The 22279-nt window shown below is 41.4% G+C and overlaps 1 protein-coding gene across 1 annotated transcript in view; it reads left to right on the top strand.

The window, feature by feature from the left end:
* HERC6 (HECT and RLD domain containing E3 ubiquitin protein ligase family member 6) overlaps positions 1–22279 on the top strand; it is a 64912-nt gene that overhangs the window by 1916 nt on the left and 40717 nt on the right. The window contains exons 2-8 of the mRNA XM_050790429.1: positions 2040–2199; positions 4297–4373; positions 9523–9750; positions 12415–12509; positions 14932–15059; positions 15816–15952; positions 17181–17248. Of these exons, the coding sequence (XP_050646386.1) occupies positions 2040–2199; positions 4297–4373; positions 9523–9750; positions 12415–12509; positions 14932–15059; positions 15816–15952; positions 17181–17248 (893 nt within the window). The remainder of the gene's footprint in view (positions 1–2039; positions 2200–4296; positions 4374–9522; positions 9751–12414; positions 12510–14931; positions 15060–15815; positions 15953–17180; positions 17249–22279) is intronic.

Below are 22279 nucleotides of genomic sequence, written 5' to 3'. Positions count from 1 at the left end.
GAGGAGGAAAATTTTTCCTTTACCTTCTTAGGTTCAGCACCTGGGTCCTGCAAACTTAACTGACAAAAGACAGATCGACAGGAGGAAAAGCATACAATTTTATTAATCTTTTACATATAGGGAAATTTACATGCCTGGGAATTTACAGAATAGAAGTGAAACTCAAGTGCTTCGACTTAGGAGCTTGTGTACCATGTTTAACAAAGAAAAAGGGATTTGGACTTTAAAGGATGATGAACTCAGGGAAAGTGACTAGAAAAATATATGGGAAAATCTAATGGACGATAAGGTTATTTTAATTAGACTTGTTTATGCAGGCTCACCTCAGGGCCAAGTCTTCATCTTAGGTGACCCTTCTCTTCTTTTTTTTTTTTTATTTTATTTTTTGAGATGGAGTTTCGTTCTGTCGCCAGGCTGGAGTGCAATGGCATGATCTCAGTTCACTGCAACCTATGCCTCCTGGGTTCAAATGGTTCTTCTGCCTCAGCCTCCCAAGTAGCTGGGATTACAGGCACGCCCCACCATGCCCAGCTAATTTTTATATTTTTAGTAGAGATAGGGTTTCACCATGCTGGCCAGGCTGGTCTCAAACTCCTAACCTCGTGATCCACCTGCCTCGGCCTCCCAAAGGGCTGGGATTATAGGCATGAGCCACCGCGCCTGGCCGACCCTTCTCTTCTTGGTGCAGGAGATGGGAACTTCTCACAAAAGGATATTTGTGACCTACTTTTAGGTAGATCAGAAGAGAGCAGAGAACTCTTTCTTCATCTGTTGATTCTTAATTGCCTTCAGCTCAAATTCTTTTGGTAAAGTAGCAAGTTTTTAGGTCTTATCACCTTCATTTGGAAATGAAGGGCAACATGATAGTTAACGCCAAATTGTTCTCCAGAAAAATAGTACCAATTTCTATCTTTGTGAGTGCATGAATCTTTGGGAAATTTTAGCCTTGCATAAATTTACTGTAAATAGTTGAAAAAGATAAGATTACAAAGATAAAAGGAAAACCAAAATCTTAAATGTTACAAAAACGTTACTGGTATGATGTTCTCAACTCCAAACGTCTAATAATTCAGAGACAGACACCTTGGGAAAGCAGTTTAGATTGGCTTGTAGGGAAATGTGATCCGGTTTTCATTTGTGGCCATATTTAGGGCCTCCATTGGGGCATAGTTTTCACTTTTCATTGTGAGAGGATCCAGCACCTGCCTCTCACATTCATGAGGTAGGCGCCCTTCCAATTTCCTTCTGAACAAGGGATTCACTGCTTTCAGTGTTTAGGGTGGGAAGACAGAATGGCAAAATGGAGGAGATCCTAAATTTTTTCTGGGTCCCTTTATTTTGCTGGGTTTTGCTAGAGAAACATTTGGTCATGTGTCATAGTGCCTAGAAGTTACCCCCTCCATGATGCCTAATCCTTTAAATAGCAGCCATTAAAAGATAGACTTGAGTACACTAAATGTTTTTAAGAGTCAATTTGAATATTCAGCAGTTCATGAATTGAGCAGCACCAGACCTCAAGCAGTTGGGCTCCACTAAGGGAGGTGCAAGGAGATGCCAGGGGTAACCTTTGATAAGGTGTTCCAGGAAGTAAGACAAAGAAAATATTTGATTGGTTAAAGTGGAAAGTCCCTTGTTTGAAGTAGTCAACTGTTTCTGGTTGGTAAAGTCTCTTAGATGTTAGTTGGTGGTTTCTGATTGCTTAACCTTAAGTTTCATTTTCCTAGGCTATGATCAATCACTCTGAGTTGAGTTTTGGTTTGCTTAGGTAGGAACCCAAGGCGCTGGACCCATCTCAACTTAATAGTCTCCCAGTTGATTATTTTAACAGAGCTGTATCCTATCAAGACAGGGTAACACACATTGGAATTTACTTCCGTCAGACATTTAGAATGGACTTAAGGTCTTGAGTTAAAAGACCATTGGAGGAGACAAGAAATCTGGATGATCCTTCTTTTTGAAGAAAAGTGCTGTCTTAAACTTGTGTTAAATTAATAATCCGGTGGTGGTGGTTGGGGGGTGTTTTGTTTTGTTTTCCAAAGAACCAATTCAGGCATTGGAAACCCTAAATGTTGATCTTGTGAGCTGCGGGAAGGAGCACTCCCTGGCTGTGTGCCACAAAGGAAGGGTCTTCGCATGGGGAGCTGGTTCTGAGGGGCAGCTGGGGATTGGAGAATTCAAGGAAATAAGTTTCACACCTAAGTAAGTATTTCAATCCACTCCTTCATTTATTCAATATATTTAGTACCATGTGCCAGGCACCATGCAAGATGCCAGGATACAAAGACGACTGTGACAGGCCAGCTTCAGTGATTCACGTCTGTAATCCCAACACTTTGGAAGGCTAAGGTGGGCAGATCACTTGAGGTCAGGAATTTGAGACCAGCCTGGTCAACATGGCGAAAGCCCCTCTCTACAAAAAATACAAGAAAATTAGCTGGGCACGGTGGCAGTCACCTGCAATCCCAACTACTTAGGAGGCTGAAGCGGGAGAATTGCTTGAACCTGGGAGGCAGAGGTTGCAGTACATGCAGAGAATGCACTGCACTCCAGTCTGGGCAACAGAGGGAGACTCAGTCTCAAAAAAAAAAAAAAAAAAAAAAAAAAAAGACTATGACAAACACAGTTCCTAACCTGAAAGATGAAGGCAGGAAAAAACCTACAACACCAATTATTATTTAATTAGAGCAGAGTGAAATGAGATGTGACCCTTTGATCTTAATCTTATCCCTTGGAATATCTATGGGGGCCCACTTAGACCTCCAGAGTGGGTATAAAGACTACTGTAAAGTAGAAACATTTGAGCTGCAAAAGATACAGATATAAATCTTACCTGAACTTCCTTTATCACACTAAAACAGAGCCTCCTGAAAATACAGTTCCCAGTAGCTTCCTTGAGTGAGAGTTTCCTGGGAAATCAGTTGTCATTAAGATAGACCACCCATAACCATTACCATCAAAAAGCCCAATAGAACCTTCTATACTTTCTCACTGAAGTCCCAAAGCCCCGCCTTTTATTAAGTTGACAGATATAAAACTTTACTTTGGGATATTCTGCAATAGCGAGCACACTTGTAAATAACCTTTGTCTTTTCTCATGTTAATCTATTGTCAGTTCATTTGCAAGCCCCCAAATATTGGACCAAAGGTGGAAGAGGAAAAGTTTTTTTCCCAACATAACCTTTTGACGTGTTATAAACCACTGGGCCCTAACATTTTACTTAGTAAAGTGGAGGGAAATGTCACATTTCCTCACAAACAGCTTCCCAGGACAGACATGACAAGTAGTTGGCTCTGGATTGTGTGTTTATGAATTACATACTTAGGGAATTTTCAAATGCATGCTTTTTAATATTAGGAAGTGACCTCTTGTTACCTCTTCTGGTCATTAAATTCTAGAAGAGATCAATGTTATTTGGGGGACTGAGCATTGAACTTGGAATGAAAAGACCAGAATTTGAGTCTGGTTCTACAACGTGATACCTATTTGACCTCTTTGAGTTTCATTAGATTCACCTTATGAAATTGCCGATAGTGGCCAGGCTCAGTGGCTCATGCCTGTAATCCCAGCACTTTGGGAGGCCGAGGCAGGCAGATCACCTGAGATCAGGATTTCGAGACCAGCCTGGCCAACATGGTGAAACCTCATGTATACTAAAAATACAAAAAAAAAATAGCCAGATGTTGTGGTGCATGCCTGTAATCACAGCTACTTGGGAGGCTGAGGCAGTAGAATTACTTGAACTCAGGAGGTGGAGGTTATAGTGAGCCAAGATCGCACCACTGCCCTCCAGGCTGGGCCACAGAGCGAGACTCCATCTGTGAGAAGAAAAAGGAAATTGCTGATAGTTATCTGCTTTTGATCCACAAAAATGGTGGCAATTTTGTATGATTTAACCTAACGATTTCTTTATTAAATTAGGGCTTAAATTAGATGATGAAGATGTTGGTATTCTATAAATTCTAAGGCCCTATACTATATATGTAGAAAAACATTATTTTTCTCTTAGGCTAGTAAGTGTAGAATAAAATTAGTATATTAGATATTGCATTAAAGTCCAGTAACAATGGCTTTTGCATTATATACTGTTTTGGATTCTGTCCTATACCTTTGTACATGTTGATGTCATGTTAAAAACAGTTTGAGGGCTTTGGAATAAAGGTACTACAGAAATACAAGAAAATAAAATGGTTTTCCTAGACCAGATGTATTACTTGAGATACTTTTAAATATCTGTAGTCCACTGGACAACTCACTCTAAATAAGGATTAATTAACTTTGTATTATTTGTATTACAGGAAAATAACGACTCTGAATGGTATAAAAATAATACAAGTTTCCTGTGGACACTACCACTCCCTGGCATTATCAAAAGGTAAGAAACACTTTTTGGATCTGAGTGTGATTAGGAAGTAATTTTTTGAATAGGAATTATAGCTGTTGATTTTTAATGCACTGGGGTTTATTTTGAAGTTTTTCATTCTCCAGGTTTTGTAAGATATATTGTTTTTATATTTTTTTCTCAAATTTCGTGGTCCTAATTATACTCTAAACAGTGCCTAATTCATAGTGCCATAAGGGGCTGTCTCTGGTTATTTGACCTAACTGGCTAACTCTCTCAGAGCTTAGTAGTGGCTTTATTTCCAGCCCTTTGCTCTTTATGCTGAATGGCTTGTCCACACTGGCAGACTTATTTGTCTATTTCACTTAGATCAAATAAAGAGAAGTCAAGGTGTCAAAATCATGACTATATTTTTTTCTTTTTTAAAATTTTTACTTCTTTATCTTTATGGACACATAACAATCATACATCTACACTTTTTCGACCAAACTCCACCCTCTTTTGTCCACCCTCAATACAAATTTCTCAATGGAGAGTCTGAAGGAGGAAAAATTTTTCCTCCACCCTCTTATGCGTAGTCTTTGGGAACCTGCAAATTAAATGAACAGAAGACAAATTAAAAGAGAAAAGGCACCCAATGTTTCCATTTTTTTTTTTTTTTTTTTTTTGAGATGGAGTCTTGCTCTGTCACCTAGGCTGGAGTGTAGTGGCACAATCTCAGCTCACTGCAACCTCCACCTCCTGGGTTCAAGCGATTCTCCTGCCTCAGCCTCCCAAGTAGCTGGGATCACAGGTGTGTGCCACCATGTCCGGCTAATTTTTGTATTTTTAGTATAGACAAGGTTTCACTATGTTGGCCAGGCTGGTCTCCAACTCCTGACCTCAAGTGATCCACCCGCCTCGGCCTCCCAAAGTGCTGGGATTACAGGCATGAGCCACTGCCCGGCCCCCAATTTTTATTAATATTTTTGTGTACAAGAGTTCACAGAAAAGAAGTGAAACTAAAAGTAGTGGTTAGACTCAGGGACTTATATACTGTTTTAATAAAGAAAAGGGAGTTTGGGCTTCAAGGGATAATAAATTGTGAGAAAGTGACTAGGAAATATATAGAGAAACCAATGGAAGATAAGGGATATTTTAGTAAGATTTGTTTATGCAGACTTAATCTCAGTGCTGTTTCATCGTCTTCAGCGATAAAAGTTACTCTTCTCTCCCTGGTACGGTAAAGTGGAGATAACGCCACAAAGGGAAACTTACGCCCTGCTTTTAGGCAGATAAGAGAAGGGCAGAAACCTCTTCCTGCATCTCTTAACTCTCAGTTGCTTTCAACTCAAAACAGTCCTTATACCAAAGCAGCATATTCTTGTGTGGCATATCCTGATCCCCTTCAAAGGACTGTAACGTTTGTATGTTCCTCAGGTGATGTCTTATGTATCATTGCAACTGTGCCATGGTTTATGGACAGCTAATATTTATTGGTCGCCTTCTATGTGCCAGCTGCCATGTTAAATGCTTTATGTGTGTTTTTTCACATAATTACCTTACAAACACAGGAATTGGGCGGGGCATAGTGGCTCACACCTGTATTTCCAGCACTTTGGGAGGCTGAAGCAGGAGGATCACTTGAGGCCAGGAGTTTGAGACCAGCCTGGCCAACATAGTGAGATCCTGTCTCTACGAAAATTTGAAAAATTAGCTAGGCATGGTGGTGATCGAGACCATCCTGCAGTTCTACAAAAACACGAAAAGTCAGGGGGCGGCGCCTATGGTCCCAAGTGGGAGGAGTGCTTGAGCTCAGTACTCCAGCCTGGGCGAGTTTAGAAGGCTGCAGTCAGCTGAAGTGGGAGGATGAGTTTGAAGCTGCAGTCAGCTATGATTGTGCCACTGCATTCCAGCCTGGGCAACAGAGTAAGACTGTTTCTAAAAAAGAAAAACAAACCAACAAAAACAGGAGCAGGGTATGATTTATATCCTCATTTCAGAGATGGAAAAAATTGGGTTCAGAGACTTTAAATAATTTACCCAAAGTTACACACTAAGAAACAGAAATGTCAGGATTTGAACCTATAGTGTTTAGGTCTCAACCCTAAGTGCTTAACTACTACACTGCACTGACTACAGGTCCAGGGCATATGCCATGGCCATTGTGTGATTCCTTCTACCTGTCATTTCTAGGTCTTTGATCGTGGGCAAGTTATTTAACTTGGCTGAGTCTCAATTTTCTCATCTGTAGGAATATTGATACCTCACTTGCAGGTTATTTAGAAGATTCAGTGAGAAAAGATACTCCGTGTACCTTGTACAGTCCTTAGCATATACAGAGGCACCATAAATAGGAGCATCTTTTCCTTCCTCACTCTCCTTCTTAATTATGGACATGATGTGAATTCTTTCCTTGGGGTACTGACTTGCCTTTGCATTCGTCTGGACTGTAAAGGCTGGGCAGAGCCCAGGCATTCAATGATTTGCTGTGGAGAAAGGTGAGTTCTCATAGACCTTCGTGAGAGTTTGACGTTTTATATTGTGCCCTCAATATTATTTTCTGTGTTAGAAATTACTTTAGAAGAGTTAAAAAATAAAAGATGTAATAATTTATTAAAAAATCTCTGAGATGTGTTAGTATTTCACTGGGTGTATACTTAGGCATTAGATAAGCTTAGATTCGGCTTTTTTTTTTCTGGTTGTGTGTGGTGGCTCACACCTGTAATCCCAGCACTCTGGAAGGGGGTCACTTGAGGCCAGGAGTTTGAGACCAGCCTAGCCAACATGGTGAAACCCTGTCTCAACTTAAAATAGAGGCTGGGCACGGTGACTTATCCCTGTAATCCCAGGACTTTGGGAGGCCGAGGTGGGTGGATCACCTGAGGTCAGGAGTTCAAGACCAGCCTGGCCAACATGACGAAACCCCACCTCTACTAAAAATACAAAAATTCACTGGGCATGGTGGCAAGTACCTGCAATTCCAGCTACTCAGGAGGCTGAGGCAGGAGAATCACTTGAATCTGGGAGGTGGAGGTTGTGGTGAGCCAAGATTGCGCCATTGCACTCTAGCCCTGGGCAACAGAGCGAGACTCATCTCCAAAAAAAAAAAAAAAAAAAAAAAGGCAGATTAATAGGAGAAAAGGCATATGCATTTATTAATATGCATGGGGGAGAACCACAGAGCAATCACCCCAATGCCCCAATGGGGTAGAGAAGCTTATGTACCATCTCGAGGCAGAGGTGGTCCTGTTGTGTAGATAAAGCCTTACAGGTAGCAGCCCTCAAAGAGAACAGATGGTGAATGTTTCTTCCAGACCTTTAGAGGCGTGGGACTCTCAGTTAATCTTTCCTAGATCAGACTCGGGAGGGCCTCAGAGAAAGCCTGCCTGCATCAATGCAGATTTTCCGTACAGGCGCAAATCTCCCTCACAAAAGACAGCTTTTTAGCTATTCTTGTACTTCCAGCCCTACTGAATAGCCATCTTGAAATAATGTTAAAGAAGTGGGATGAAATATATTGGTTTGGTACCCCTTCAAGAGTAAGGGGGCAGAGAGTGAGTACCTGGGTGGAGGGAAGGAGTCTTTCTAGTTTATAAGGTGGTCAGGGAAGATATCTCTTATAAGGTGACATGTGAGCAGGAACCAAATGAAAAGGGAGGGAGAGAGAGAGGATGCTAACCATGAAAGAATTACCCAGACACAATGGCCATGAGGTTGGGGCATGCTCAGAAGTGTACTCTAGGAATAGCAAAGGGTCTTGAGAGAAGGGAGCAGGGGGAGATGAAGTCTGGGAAGTGGGGGTGGGCCAGACTGGTGATGTGGGGTCTGTGATGGGAGTTGGTCCTTCACTGAGTGAGACAGCAAGCTCCTGAAGTATTTAATTGGACGTACATTCTTAAAAGGATCACTCTGGCTACTCTTTGGAGAACAAACTGCTGGGGTCAAAGGTTGCCTCGGGGAGATCAGTGAGGTGCTATCATCATTTTCCAGGAGAGAAATGTTGGTGACTTGGCTAAGGTGGTATCAGTGGAGAGGTGAGAAATGGTGGGATTCTGGATAGAGTTTGAAGGTAGAAGTTTTGAATTTGCTGGGTTGACGGGTGTAAAAGAGAGGAGTTAAGGATGACTCTAAGATTTTTGGCCTGAGCAGCTGAAAGAACACAGTTGCCCTTAACTGGAGGGAGAAGAGTGGACATTGTTTGAAGGGATTTTTGAAGGTGACTTGGACCGCCCTGCTTGCCTTTAGTTGGGATACTTTAATCTCATTTTTTTCTTTATCTCTGTTCTACCTTTTAAAGATTTGTAAAATTAAATAGAAGTGGAATAGAAATAGAAGGAAATCCTACCATTTGCAACTTGGAGGACATCATTCTAAGTGAAATAAGCCAGACACAGAAAGACAAATACCTAATGATCTCACTTAGATGTGGTATCTAAGAAAGTCAAACTCAGCCAGTCGCGGTGGCTCATGCCTGTAATCCCAGCACTTTGGGAGGCCGAGGTGGGTGGATCACTTGAGGTCAGGAGTTCGAGACCAACCTGGCCAACATGGTGAAACCCCATCTCTACCAAAAAAATATAAAAATTAGCCGGGCATGGTGGCACACGTTTGTAATCCCAGCTACTCAGGAGCCTGAGACAGGAGAATCACTTGAAACCAGGAGGTGGAGTTTGCAGTGAGCCAAGATCGCGCCACTGCACTCCAGTCTGCATGACAGAACGAAACTCTGTCTCAAAAAAAAGGAAGTCAAACTCAACAAAAACAGAGTAGAAAGGAAGTTGCCAGGGGCTGGGGGATTGGGGGAAATCAGAAGATGTGGGTCAAAGGGTACAAACTTTCAGTTATAAGGTGAATATGTTTTTAATGTACAGCCATGTGACTATACAGTTAATAATAGTGCATTGTATACTTGAAGTTTGCTAAGAGGGTAGATCTTAAGTATTCTCACTGCACACACACAAAGGTAACTATGTGAGGTGATGGATATGTTAATTAGCTGATTGTGACAATCATTTAACAATATATATGCATTTCAGCACATCATATTGTATACCTTAAATACATGAAATTTTTATTTGTCAATTATACCTCATTAAAGCCACAAAAAAAATTGTAGAATTACAGTGTAGTTTCTATTTGAATTTGGTATTCTAATATGTGTACAATTCTTAATTTCTTGTTTTTGTTTTTGTTTTTGTAGATAGCCAAGTGTTTTCATGGGGAAAGAACAGCCATGGGCAGCTGGGCTTGGGGAAGGAGGTCCCCTCTCAAGCCAGCCCGCAGAGAGTGAGGTCCCTGGAGGGGATCCCATTGGCTCAGGTGGCTGCCGGAGGGGCTCACAGCTTTGCCCTGTCTCTCTGTGGGACTTCGTTTGGCTGGGGAAGTAACAGTGCAGGGCAGCTGGCCCTCAGTGGGCGTAATGTCCCAGGTAAGGAGATAGTCTTGTTTGTGCAGTAAATCATTCTTTCTTTCCAGTTGGAAGACCAACTTGGCAAAGGGCAGTCTTAACAGTTAAAACAGTGGTTCCCAAACTTGTGACACATTCGAATAACCTAGGGAGCTGTATTAGTTTCTTGTTGTAGAGGTAACAAATCATCTCAATCCTAGCAGCTTAAAACAACACAAATGTATTATCATGTAGTTCTGGAGGTTAGAATTCTGACACAGGTCTCACTGTGCTAAAGTCAAGGTGTTAGCAGGTTGCTTTCATCTCTACAGGCTCTGGGGGAGAATCCATTTTCGTGCCTTCCCCAGCTTCTAAAGGCCACCTGCATTAATTGACTCATAGACCTCTTCTTCAAAGCTAGCAGTGGCTGATCAAGTCTTTCTCAAGTCACATTACTTTCACGTAGATTCTTCTGCCTCCCTCTTCCTCAGTTAAAAGACCCTCGATTACAGTGTGCTCACCTGGGTAATCCAGGCGACTCTCCCTTGTTTTAAGGTCAACGGATTAGCAACTTTAGTTCCGTCGGTTTCGGTAACTTAACATATTTACAGGCTCCAGGATTAGGAAGTGGGAGACCATTATTCTTTGGGAGGCCATTATTCTGCCTACTGTGGGATCCTTTAAAAATCCCGATGCCCAGGTCAGACCCCATACCTATTAAATCAGAATGTCTGGGGGTGAAACAGAAGCATCCGTCATCATTAGAGATCTCACAGGTGATTCCAATTTGCAGCAAAGTTTAGAAACTGCTGGATTGGGAGACTGCTAACGTTAGGTCAAACAACCAGTTCCTCTAGACAAAAGAAAACTTCTATAAACAACCAGTTCCCCTGAACACAAAACTCTTCAAGATGTACTCCCCACAAACTCCATCCTCCTCTATTCAATTCCTTACATTCAGCTAACATATAGTTAACACCTAACCTGTGCCAGTCCCATGCTGAGCACCTATACCTTGTTTCATTTCATCATTTCAGCATTAGCTAAGTTTTTCTTTCCTTTCCTTTTCCTTTCCCTCCCTCTCCCCGCCCTTTCTCCCTCTCCCCTCCCCTTCTCCCCCTCCCTTTTTCTCCCCTCCCCTCCCCTTCTCCCCCTCCCTTCCCTTTCTCCCCCTCCCCTCCCCTTCTCCCCCTCCCTTCTCCCTTTCTCCCCCTCCCCTCCCCTTCTCCCCCTCCCCTCCCCTTTCTCCCCCTCCCCTCCCCTTCTCCCCCTCCCCTCCCCTTCTCCCCTTCCCCCCCCCCCCCCCCTCCCCCTCCCCCTCCACTCCCGTCCTCTCCCCTCCCTTCCCCTGTCTTCCCTTCTCTCATCTTCCCTTTTCTTTCTTTTTTCTTTTCTTTATTCTTTTCTTTTCTTCAGACAAGGTCTCGCTCTGTTGGCCAGGTTGGAGTGCAGTGGTGCGATCTCAGCTCACTGGAATCTCAGCTCTCAAGTAGCTGGGACCACATGCACACATCACTACACCCAGCTAATTTTTGTATTTTTTGTAGTTTCAGGCATGAGGGTCTTGAAGCTTAGCTGTCTAGGTCAATAGCCTTGGGGTTTCACCATGTTGCCCAGGCTGGTTTTGAACTCCTGCGCTCAAGTGATCCACCCGCCTCAACCTCCCAAAGTACTGGGATTACAGGTGTGAGCCACCATGCCCAGCCAGTTTTTCTTATCTTTTCAATTTTTATAATACATTTGCAGAGCACCTATCATGTGACAGAAATATGTGAAAATTGTCGGAATCAATATGGAGTCACTTATTTCAAACCCTAATAAAATGGAGTTGGGAGGCCGGGGGGCATGAAGGCAGGATCCTCACACAGATCCGTCTGATAATAACTATCCCAGAGGACTCTACCAAAACCACAACCTTGCAGTTAAGGCCACTTCTATGAGGACATCTTTCCAGTAACAGTGTTTCCGAACTGCAGCCTTGCAAATAACCTTACTAAATGGCAACCTTGCAGTCAGGGTAGCTTCTGTGTAGACCCTCTCCTAGCAATGGCCAGTGCACATGTCACTGCCTGCAATAAGTCCTTGTAACCAATGAACTTCTGTTTCAAAATAAGCTTCGTGTACTTTTCCTTTTTGCCTTTAGAAGTTCCCGCTTGCCTCAACCTTCCCAGATATGCCCATGGCCTGCTATGACATGCATATCCTGGATTGTAATCCCATCATTCATTCCCAAATAAACTTGTTCTTTGAGATCTTCTCTGTTGTTATTTTAGGTTGACACACGAATACAACACAATGGCAGTAGTATCAGGCATGAGGGTCTTAAAGCTTAGCTTTCTAGGTCAATAGCCTTGGGCATTCCAGAAGATGAGATAGCTTCCAGAAATAAATGTTAAAGGGCACTTAATTTTTTCTTTCCCAAGGTAGGATTTTTCCTCTGTCTTATACTTTGGATTGTTTACTTTTAAAAATTATGTTAATGAATTATAAAAATAATAAAAGATACAAAAGATACCCCTTACATGAAAAATATAAAAAGATATTAAAAATATAAATACTCATGAAATCTGAAAAGTATGTTAGTGAATTATAAGAATAATAAAATATATCTGTTACATGAAAAATATAAAAAGCTATTAAAATGTAAATAGTCATGAAATCTGAGTCTGTTTCTTATACTCTAAAGATGCTGCTTTCTTTCAATAGTGCAAAGCAACAAGCCTCTCTCAATTGGTGCACTGAAGAATCTAGGTGTGATTTATATCAGCTGTGGTGATGAGCACACTGCGGTGCTTATCCAGGTAATCTAAAATGTGTTGCTATTTTTTTAAATTCCAGAGAAATGTTAACAAGGTACATAGGTACTAATTATTGTTGAAAGCCAGAGACCTTAGCCCATTTGGGCCACTATAACAAAATACCATAAAAAGAGTGGCTTATAAACAACAGAGATCTATTTCTCATAGTTCTGGAGGCTGGAAAGTCCAAAATCAAGGTGCCAGCAGATTTGATGTCTGATGAGGGCCAAACTTCTCATTCATAGATACTATATTTTCACAGTGTCCTCACATAGTGAAGGGGCTGAGGGGTCCTTCTTGAGTCTCTTTTGTGAGGGCACTAATCCCATTCTTGAGGGTTCTGTCTTCATGACCTAATCATCTATCAAAGGCCCCATCTCCTAATATCATGGCATTGAGGGTTAGGATTTCAGCATATGAATTCTGGGGGATGCAGACATTCAGACTGTAGCATAAGATATATATACTAATATCTAGACAGAGCCATTCAGTGTACACATATCTAAAGAGGAGATGTGAACCAAATATAATTCATAAGGTTTTCAAGATCCTATAACAAAAGCTAATTTCAGCTTTAGGAAATATCTTTAGATACCTACTAAATTAGGTTAATAGCTGTGTGGGGTGGCTCACGCCTATAATCCCAGCACTTTGGGAGGCCGAGATGGGTGGATCACGAGGTCAGGAGTTCAAGACCAGCCTGGCCAACATAGCGAAATCCCATCTCTACTAAAAATACAAAAATTAGCTGGGCGTGGTGACGGGCGCCTGTAGTCCCAGTTACTTGGGAGGCTGAGGCAGGAGAATCAATTGAACCCAGGAATCAGAGGTTGCAGTGAGCCAAGATCTTGCCACCACACTCCAGCCTGGTTGACACAGCAAGACTCTCCTGTCTACAAAAAAAAAAAAAAAGGTAAATACAGGAACTAATCCCTTTTAGCAATTATTATTATTATTATTATTATTTTATTTTTAAGACAGAGTCTTGCTCTGTCACTCAGTTTGGAGTGCAGTGGTACAATCTCGGCTCACTGCAACAACCGCCTTCCAGGTTCAAGCAATTCTCCTGCCTCAGCCTCCCAAGTGGCTGGGATTACAGGCGCCCGCCACCATGCTAGGCTAATTTTTGTATTTTTAGTAGAAACAGGTTTTCGCCATGTTGACCAGGCTGGTATTGAACTCCTGACCTCAAATAATCCACCCACTTCAGCCTCCCAAAGTATTGAGATTACAGCCATGAGCCACTGTGCCAGGCCCCTTTAGCAATTATTCATTGACAATGTGATTCTACAGATAAATATTATTATAGAAGCAACAAAGTAATTCTTACAGTTTTCAATAACCCACTTTACAGACTAGAAGATTGTTTCATTTCATTTCTTGCTTGGCATAGTTACGACCCAGCTTCCTGAATGTTTTCTTCCCATTCTTGTCCTTACCATACAATATATTCCAAAGGGATGGATTCCTTCTGGAGCCATAAGGAATAGACTTGAAAACTGCTTGTGTAGTTGAAATGTTTGCTTAAAAACTATATGCCCCCAATTATTTTTATTGTTTGTTTTAAATGCATATCTTAAATTAGAAAACCCTCAATTGTTTGGATTATATTATTCGTAATATAAAGAATAAATAGAATAAATAGAAATAAAGAGAAAGCTACAGTTGTTTGTAATCATAGAATGTTTTGAGAAGACAGTATTTTTAGGAAAATGCTCAAATAAATTCAACCTCATACTTAAATGTTGGTTTTACTCTTGAACCAGTTAATTCGTCCATCTATTCATTCAATAAAAACTTATTAAGTACCTAATTCTTTCCTTTTCCAGCTTTATTATGGTACAGTTGACAAATAAAAATTGTGTATGTTTATGCTGTACAACATGATGTTTTGATCCATGTGTACATTGTGAAATGATTACCATAATCAAGCTAGTTAACATATGCATCACCTCACAGAATTATCTTTTTTTCTGGTTAGAATCTTTAAGATCTACTCTCTTAGTAATTTTCATATATGAAACACATTATTAACTATAGTCACCATGCTGTACAATACATCACCAAGGTGCCCAGTTTTTAAGGAAATGCTAATGATTTTTTTTTTTTAATTGTGTAGAGATGGGGTCTTGCTGTATTGGCCAGGCTAGTCTCAAACTCCTGGCCTCAAGCAATCCTCCTGCCATGGCCTCCCAAAGTGCTGGGATTACAGGTGTGAGCTAGTGTGCCTGACCCCAGCGATTTTTCATGTTTAATGTGTTAACTCAACATACACTATTAGAAAGAATAAAGGATCTCTCCTATTTATGTAGAGTTTGTGTTTCACAGAGTGCTCCCATATTAACTCTTGTAAGACACTTAATCAGTAAGCTTTTAGTTACCTTTTTAAACTTGAAATTAATTTGATTCTTCCTTTGCTAAGCAGGATGGGAAAGTGTTCACATTTGGAGACAATAGCTCTGGACAGCTGGGATACAGCCCCACTCCTGAGAAGAGAGGTCCACAACTTGTGGAAAGAATTGATGGCCTAGTTTCGCAGATAGATTGTGGAAGGTAATAGGCTTCTTCTTCTTCTTCTTCTTCTTAGCATGTGTAGAAAGTGTCATATTTTATTACTTAGAAATGACTCACATGGAATGTTATCAAACCTTAAAACCCTAAAATATGTGGTTGCGCTTTTTATAGAGCATTTTCCTGCCTGAAAATTTACTTATTTCAAATATAGTTTAATCTTTCAGTTTTTAATCTTTATTCTAGGTATTTTATTTATTTAATAAGAAATCATTGGAAGTCTACTGTGTATAGAACACTGTACCAGGTGCTGGAGGATGGGAAGTAGATTGATAAAAATAGCAGAGCTTTCCTGCTTAAGTTGATAAGACAAAATTAAAGTAAATTAATCTCATGATGCAGAATAATAATAATATATATATATTTACATATATATTCAGAGTTCTGCATAACCTAATTATGAGGACACTTTGAGTGTTTAAATATCTACCCAATGCATTAAAAAAAAAAAACAAAAAAATAGAAATGCCTGCATTTAAAACACAAATGATAGAAACCATAGTAAAGACCCATCAATAACATTCTATTTTTAAGATTAGTGGTAAGTTAATATTGACTGGCCATCTGTTTAGCCACATCCTTTGATGCCCTCTAACACTGATATTGTGATAGGGGAGCTGGGTGCTTAGTAAAAGCAAATTGGTTTTTTGTGTTTGTTATTTTATGTTAAGGGACATCATCTTTCTCAAAAGCCATGAGTGCCTTAGTCTTCATTATGGTGTTTTCTCTCTCCTGTAGTTATCACACCCTTGCATATGTGCACACCACTGGTCAGGTGATATCTTTTGGTCATGGACCAAGTGACACAAGCAAGCCAACTCATCCAGAGGCCCTGACAGGGAACTTTGACATTAGATGCCTGATTTCTGCTGAAGGTATGAGTCCCACTAATTCATGATTTTGTGTTCATCAATGCCACTGGAAGAGAACTAGTATCTTTCAAAGGATCCTACAGAACTGTAGTTTCCCTAGTACTTTTATTTTTTTTTTTGAGACAGAGTTTCACTCTTGTTGCCCAGGCTGGAGTGCAATGACCTGATCTCGGCTCACCACAACCTCTACCTCCCAGGTTCAAGCGATTCTCCTACCTCGCCTCCTGAGTAGCTGGGATTACAGGCATGCGCCACCAAGCCTGGCTAATTCTGTATTTTTAGTAGAGATGGGGTTTCTCCATGTTGATCAGACTGGTCTCGAACTCCCGACCTCAGGTGATCTACCTGCCTCAGCCTCCTAAAGTGCTTGGGATTACAGGCGTGAGCCACCGCGCCTGGCTGTACTTTTTCTTTATATATATATATACACACACACACACACAGACACACATATACGTATACACACATATATATGTGTGTGTATGTGTATACGTATATGTGTGTGTATATATATATGTAGTGCATTTTTTTCTTATGCAGTGAATCTTAGGGTATTTGGTAATCATTTCTAAAGATTAAGGTAAGTTCAAGACAAGCCTGGCCAACATGGTGAAACCCGTCTCTACTAAAAATATAAAAATTAGCCGGGCGTGGTGGTGCAAACCAGCAATCTCAGCTACTCGGGAGGCTGAGGCAGGAGAACCGCTTGAACTCAGGAGGTGGAGGTTGCAGTGAGCTGAGATCGTCCAGCCTGAGCAACAGCGTGAGACTCTGTCTCAATAAAATAAAATAAAATAAAATAATTAAAAAGATTGAGGTAATACAGAAGAGAATCCTAACTTGATTACGTAAGCATCAGAACAATACACTTTTTTTTCCATAAAGTGAAAGCAAGTTTATTAAGAAAGTAAAGAAGCAACCAGAACAATGCACTTTTATGTATTTAATCAAATGTCTTCTAAAGCATGGCCACATGGCTGCATTATACAAGTGCATGAAAAACTAAATTTTAGACTAAGTGAATATATGACATGTAATCTGATCAAAACTGATCTTTTATTTCAATATGATGGGAGGGAAAAAAAAGAAAAAAATTAATCTTTTATGTGTTTATAGTCCAAATCCGTTTAGGAGAATATAAATTGCCAGTAAGTAAATTTGGCTTGGTAATACATCAGATTTATTTTTACTTCTAAAAGCTCGTAAGCATGGATTTATGACTTTCTTTTAGACCTCGTGGATGTTCAAGTCAAACACATTTTTGCTGGAACATATGCCAACTTTGTGACAACTCATCAGGTATCTATTATACTTTTTGCTCCTCTTAAAAATTATTTTTTCTCAAGATATCAGAGCAGTATTTGAAATACTGCATTATTCACATATATTCAGGTGTTTTACTAAAACAATAAGGTCCTGTATTAGAATGCTTATGAAAAAATATTACATAATTCTCACTTCCTTATTTGTTAACTTTCCTAACAGATTAGACACCCCCCGCCCCCACCATTTCAGATTTCCTTTTTCTTTATTAGTAAGTGTGTATGTTGAATTTGCATTATGTAAGTGCACATACACATGTAACTTTTGTCAACAGCAGCTGTTTCTATCTTGAGGAGGGAACTGAATTTTCCCTGTCCAGGACTGTGAAGAAAGGGTTTGTGAGGTGTCCTGTAGGGAATTTCCCAGTGGCACCTCCTTCAACGGGAGGATTGCCATGTGTGTGAGTGTGCAGGGGTGTGTGTGGAGGGGGCAGCCTGCAGCGTCTCAGCTGTCCTTTGTTGCAAGGGTCACATCATCGAGTCCCCAACTCAAATTTATTGCTTAACAGAATTAATGGTGATAGATAACAGTAATGACTCATTTTAACTGCAGTCACCATGTATCAGGCAGCAGTCGAAGTTCTTCAGATGATCAAGATGTTTAACGCTCATATCAACTCTCGTTGATTTTATTTTTCACATTTTACTGCTGAAAAAGCTGAGTCTCGGAGAGGTGAATTTATGCAAAGTTGCACTGTTAGTAAGTGGTAGAGCTGGATTCGCATCCAGGCAGTCTAACCCAATAGCTTACACCATTATCCACCATGCTATAGTGCCTTCCTAATTGTTAACAGGAGGGATTTTATTATTACATTTCTGGGTGAGTTCTGAAGTGTTTTTATGGAAACAAAAGCCTTCATAGTTATTTTTCTAATTTGTACTTTTTCCTGTTATCAGGAATGTTACTTGATGTTTAAAACATTCCTGATAACAGGAAAAAGTACAAATTAGAAACATAATAGACCCTTTCTATAGTCCCTGGCACAGAAAGTAGTCAGAGGCAAAGGTTTCCGTCCTGCTGGGATAGTTAGGAGACTATACTTTGGTTGCTCTATCATAGTGGTTCAATCAGCCGCTCAACAAAAATTGAGACCCTTTTATATATCAGGCTCTGCTTTTGATGCCTGGGACAAAAGTGAATAATACACACAAGGTTACCCTCATTCATAGCATTTGGACTCCACAGGCAGGGCCGGACCATAAATATGTGAATGCAAAATAAATAAGATTGTATTAGGGGCCCAGCATGGTGCCTCATGCCTGTAATCCCAGCACTTTGGTTGACCGAGGCAGGCAGATCACTTGAGGTCTGGAGCTCGAGACCAGCCTGGCCAATGTGGCGAAATGCCATCTCTAGTAAAAATACAAAAACTAGCTGGGCATGGTGGCATGAGCTACTCGGGAGGCTGAGGCAGGAGAATTGCCTGAACCCAGCTACTTGGGAGGCTGAGGCAGGAGAATCGCTTGAACCCAGGAGGTGGAGGTTACAGTGAGCTGAAATTGTGCCACTGCACTGCAGCCTGGGGCACAGAGCAACACTCTGTCTCAAGAAAAAAAAAAAATTACATTAGACAGTGACAAGTACTCTGAAGAAAATAAATCAATTGTTTGAGATTGACGAGGTGGTGTTCTTTAGAAAAGCCTGTCAGAAAAGGCTTTGTAGAGGCTGTGACAGTTGAGCAGAGATTTTAGCCATGCTTAGGTCCAGAGAAAGAATGCACAGAGCAGAGGGAACTACACACAGAAAGACTGTGAGGCAAGAATGAGTTTGGTATGTGTGACAGAAGGCCAGTGAGGCAGAACCGTAGGAAGAAAGGATGAAGAGCTCTACAAGATGGAGCCAGTTCTGTAAGCTGGGGTCAGCTATGTGAGGGGGGACCGATCAGAAATGTGCTTGGAAAGGAGACCTAGAGACTGAGCTGGATATGTGAATGCGGGGCTCAGGAAGGATGCTGGCAATGGAATATAAACACAGCAGTTATCAACCCACAGACGGGATTTAAAGCCAGGGACCTGGATGAAAGCTCACCGAGAGAGAGAGTGCAAATGAGAAAAGAAGGGGGACAAAATCAAGCATCTCCATCAGAGATCAGACAGTGGAGGATCCAGAAAAACAGATTAAGAAGGACCAGTTTCTGAGGAAAGGAAAATCGGGAGAGGCTGGCCAAACAAGCCAAGAGAAGAAAGCACCCGTTCGGAGGTCCTCTCTTTTGTTTTTGTTTGTTTGTTTGGTTGGTTGGTTGGTTGTTTTTTTGTTTGTTTTGAGACAGGGTCTCACTCTGTTACCCAGGCTGGAGTCTTGGCTCACTGCAGCCTCAAATTCCTAGGCGTAAGCCATCCTCCCACCTCAGCCTCCCGAGTAGCCAGGGCTACAGGCTCACAGCACAATGCCCAGCTAATTTTTGTATTTTTTTTTTTTTTGTAGAGACGGGATTTTGCCATGTTGCTCACGCTGGTCTTGAACTCTTGAGCTCAAGTGATCTGCCCACCTTGGCCTGGCAAAGTGCTGGGATTACAGGTGTGCACCACTGTGCCTGGCTCCCAGTAGTACCTCTTATCTACAGTTTTGCTTTTCACAGTTTCAGTTACCCACATTCAACTGTGGTCTAAAAATACTGAATGGAGAATTCTGAAATAAACAACTTGTAAATTTTAAATCACATGTTCTGGGTGGCATGATGAAATCTCACGCCATTCCACTTCATCCCTTCATCACAAGAAGTAGGGTGAATACAGTATAATAAGCTATTTTGAGAGAAAGAGAGGGGCACCACATTTACATACGTTTTATTACAGTAAATTGTTATAATTGTTTCATTTTATTAGTTGTTGGTATTAATCTCTTACTGTGCTTAATTTATACATTAAAGTTGATCATATGTATGGATGAATAGGAAAAAACATAGTCTATATGGGGTTTGGTACTATTTATGGCTTCAGGCATCCACTGGGGGTCTTGGTGGAACACATCCCCCATGGATAAGGGGGACTGCTGTATTTCCAGAAGGAGAAAGTGGCCAATTCTGTCAAATACAGCCGAGTGGTCAAGTAAGAGGAGTGCATAGTTTACTTTTGCTTTGGTAAGATTGTGTTATTGCAAAGGAGAGAGAAGGAAACCTGACCTGAGTGGGCCAGACAGAGAATAGAAGGGGAACAAGTGCAAACAATGCCTCTGACAGCTCTGAGAAATTTTGATGTGAAGGAGAGTAGAGAACTGTGGGAGGGTTTCTCATGCTGCACAAGAAAGAGTGAATAGGCCGGGTGTGGTGGCTCAAGCCTGTAATCCCAGCACTTGGGGAGGCCGAGGCGGGTGGATCATGAGGTCAGGAGTTCAAGACCAGCCCGGGCAATATGGTGAAACCCCATCTCTATTAAAAATACAAAAAATTAGCCAGGCATGGTGGCGGGCACCTGTAATCCCAGCTACTTGGGAGGCTGAGGAAGAGAATGGCGTGAACCCGGGAGGCGGAGGTTGCAGTGAGCCAAAATTGCGCCACTGCACTCCAGCCTAGGCGACAGAGCGAGACTCCATCTCAAAAAAAAAAAAAAAAAAAAAAAAAAAAAAAAAGAGAGAAGGAAAGAGTGAATAATTGCAGAAGCAATGTCTGAGAGTAGGAGAGAGGAAGCAGAATCTAACGCATATTTGAGGGGTATGAACAGATGTATTTATTCTGCTGTAATAAGAAACATGCAGGTGCAGGTAGGTTGATGGTGGGAAGGTGATTAGTTCTTGCTTAGTTGCTTCAATTTTCAGTGATGCATAAGGCAAGGTCCCCATCTGAGCATGAGCAAGCAGAGGAGCATGAAAGGTTTAGGAAGAAAAGGAAGGGTTGCGGCAGTTGTCTTAGAGAGGGAAAAAGCAGGTAGCCTTGGAATCCAATAGACAGTGTCAGGTGCCCATTTGAAATCTGTGGTCACAGGCTTAAAGTGAAATCAGTCTGCACAGTTGTGCAGCTTTCTCCAGTGATGTTAGGCTGCTTCGGTTGGATTTTGGAGTAATTCAGAGTCCAGTTTAATTACAGATGGAATTTTGCTAGGTAAGTACAATAGGAAATGGACGAAAGAGTTATAGGTGTGATTATAGTGATGAACCATGGAATTTAACCTGGGTAAGGAGGACAAAAGAGGGTGATGAATCATGGACAAACAACAGGGCTAATGAATTGGAGATCCCGGTGCACAAAAGAATCTTGGACTGTGGGTTTTACTCTAAAGGAGGTGAATCTGAAAGATGGTGTATGATGGTCAGAGAAGAGAACATTTCTGGTAGAAATTTAGAAGATGGAACAATTGATAATTATAACATCCAGCTTCTCACCTATATCTAGGGCAGTGGTTTTCAACTAGGGGTGATTTCATGCTCCGGGAAACATTTGGCAATGTCTGGAGACATTGTAGTTTGTCATAACTAGGGAAGAGCATGGTGTTGGGAGTGGCTGCTACTGACATCTGATAGGCAGAGGCCAGTGATGCCACTAAACATCCTATGATACACAGGACAACTGCTCACAACAGTTATCTGACCCAAAATATCAATAGTGCCAGTTTAGAAACCCTGATCCAGGGCATGTGTGGCTGCGGTGGAGCAGAGGAAAAGAGTGAAGATGATTAAGAATTGAAAGATGAAGGTGGGAGATAGATAACGTTCATCAATTCTGAAGTTACCAAGAGCGAGGGCAGGAAGGGTGACCATGGGAATCGTGCTGTGAGGAAGACAGTCAGCAAGGTGCCAAAGCTTTCGATGAATGAAGGGGAGTGACCAGGACATTGGGAGAAGATTACAAAAGAAGAGGAGGCAGATGACATAGTCTCGTACCGTGCATTTGGGAGCAGCTAGGGATTTTGAAGCAGAAAATAAAGAAATGGTATGTAAGTGCCAAGAGGGAGCGCTTCATTGTCCCAAGTTTCCTGGGATGTGGGGGAAAAAAACTTCCTCTTGATCAAACTACAGGGAAAACCCAGGACTCAGATCAAGAAGCTGAAGGGAACTTTAAAAGCCGTGGTTACC

The sequence above is a fragment of the Macaca thibetana genome, chromosome 5 (assembly GCF_024542745.1).
Source record: "Macaca thibetana thibetana isolate TM-01 chromosome 5, ASM2454274v1, whole genome shotgun sequence".
Classification (NCBI taxonomy): domain Eukaryota; kingdom Metazoa; phylum Chordata; class Mammalia; order Primates; family Cercopithecidae; genus Macaca; species Macaca thibetana.
Note: the sequence above shows the minus strand (reverse complement) of the source record. Positions and strands in the feature narration are given on the sequence as shown.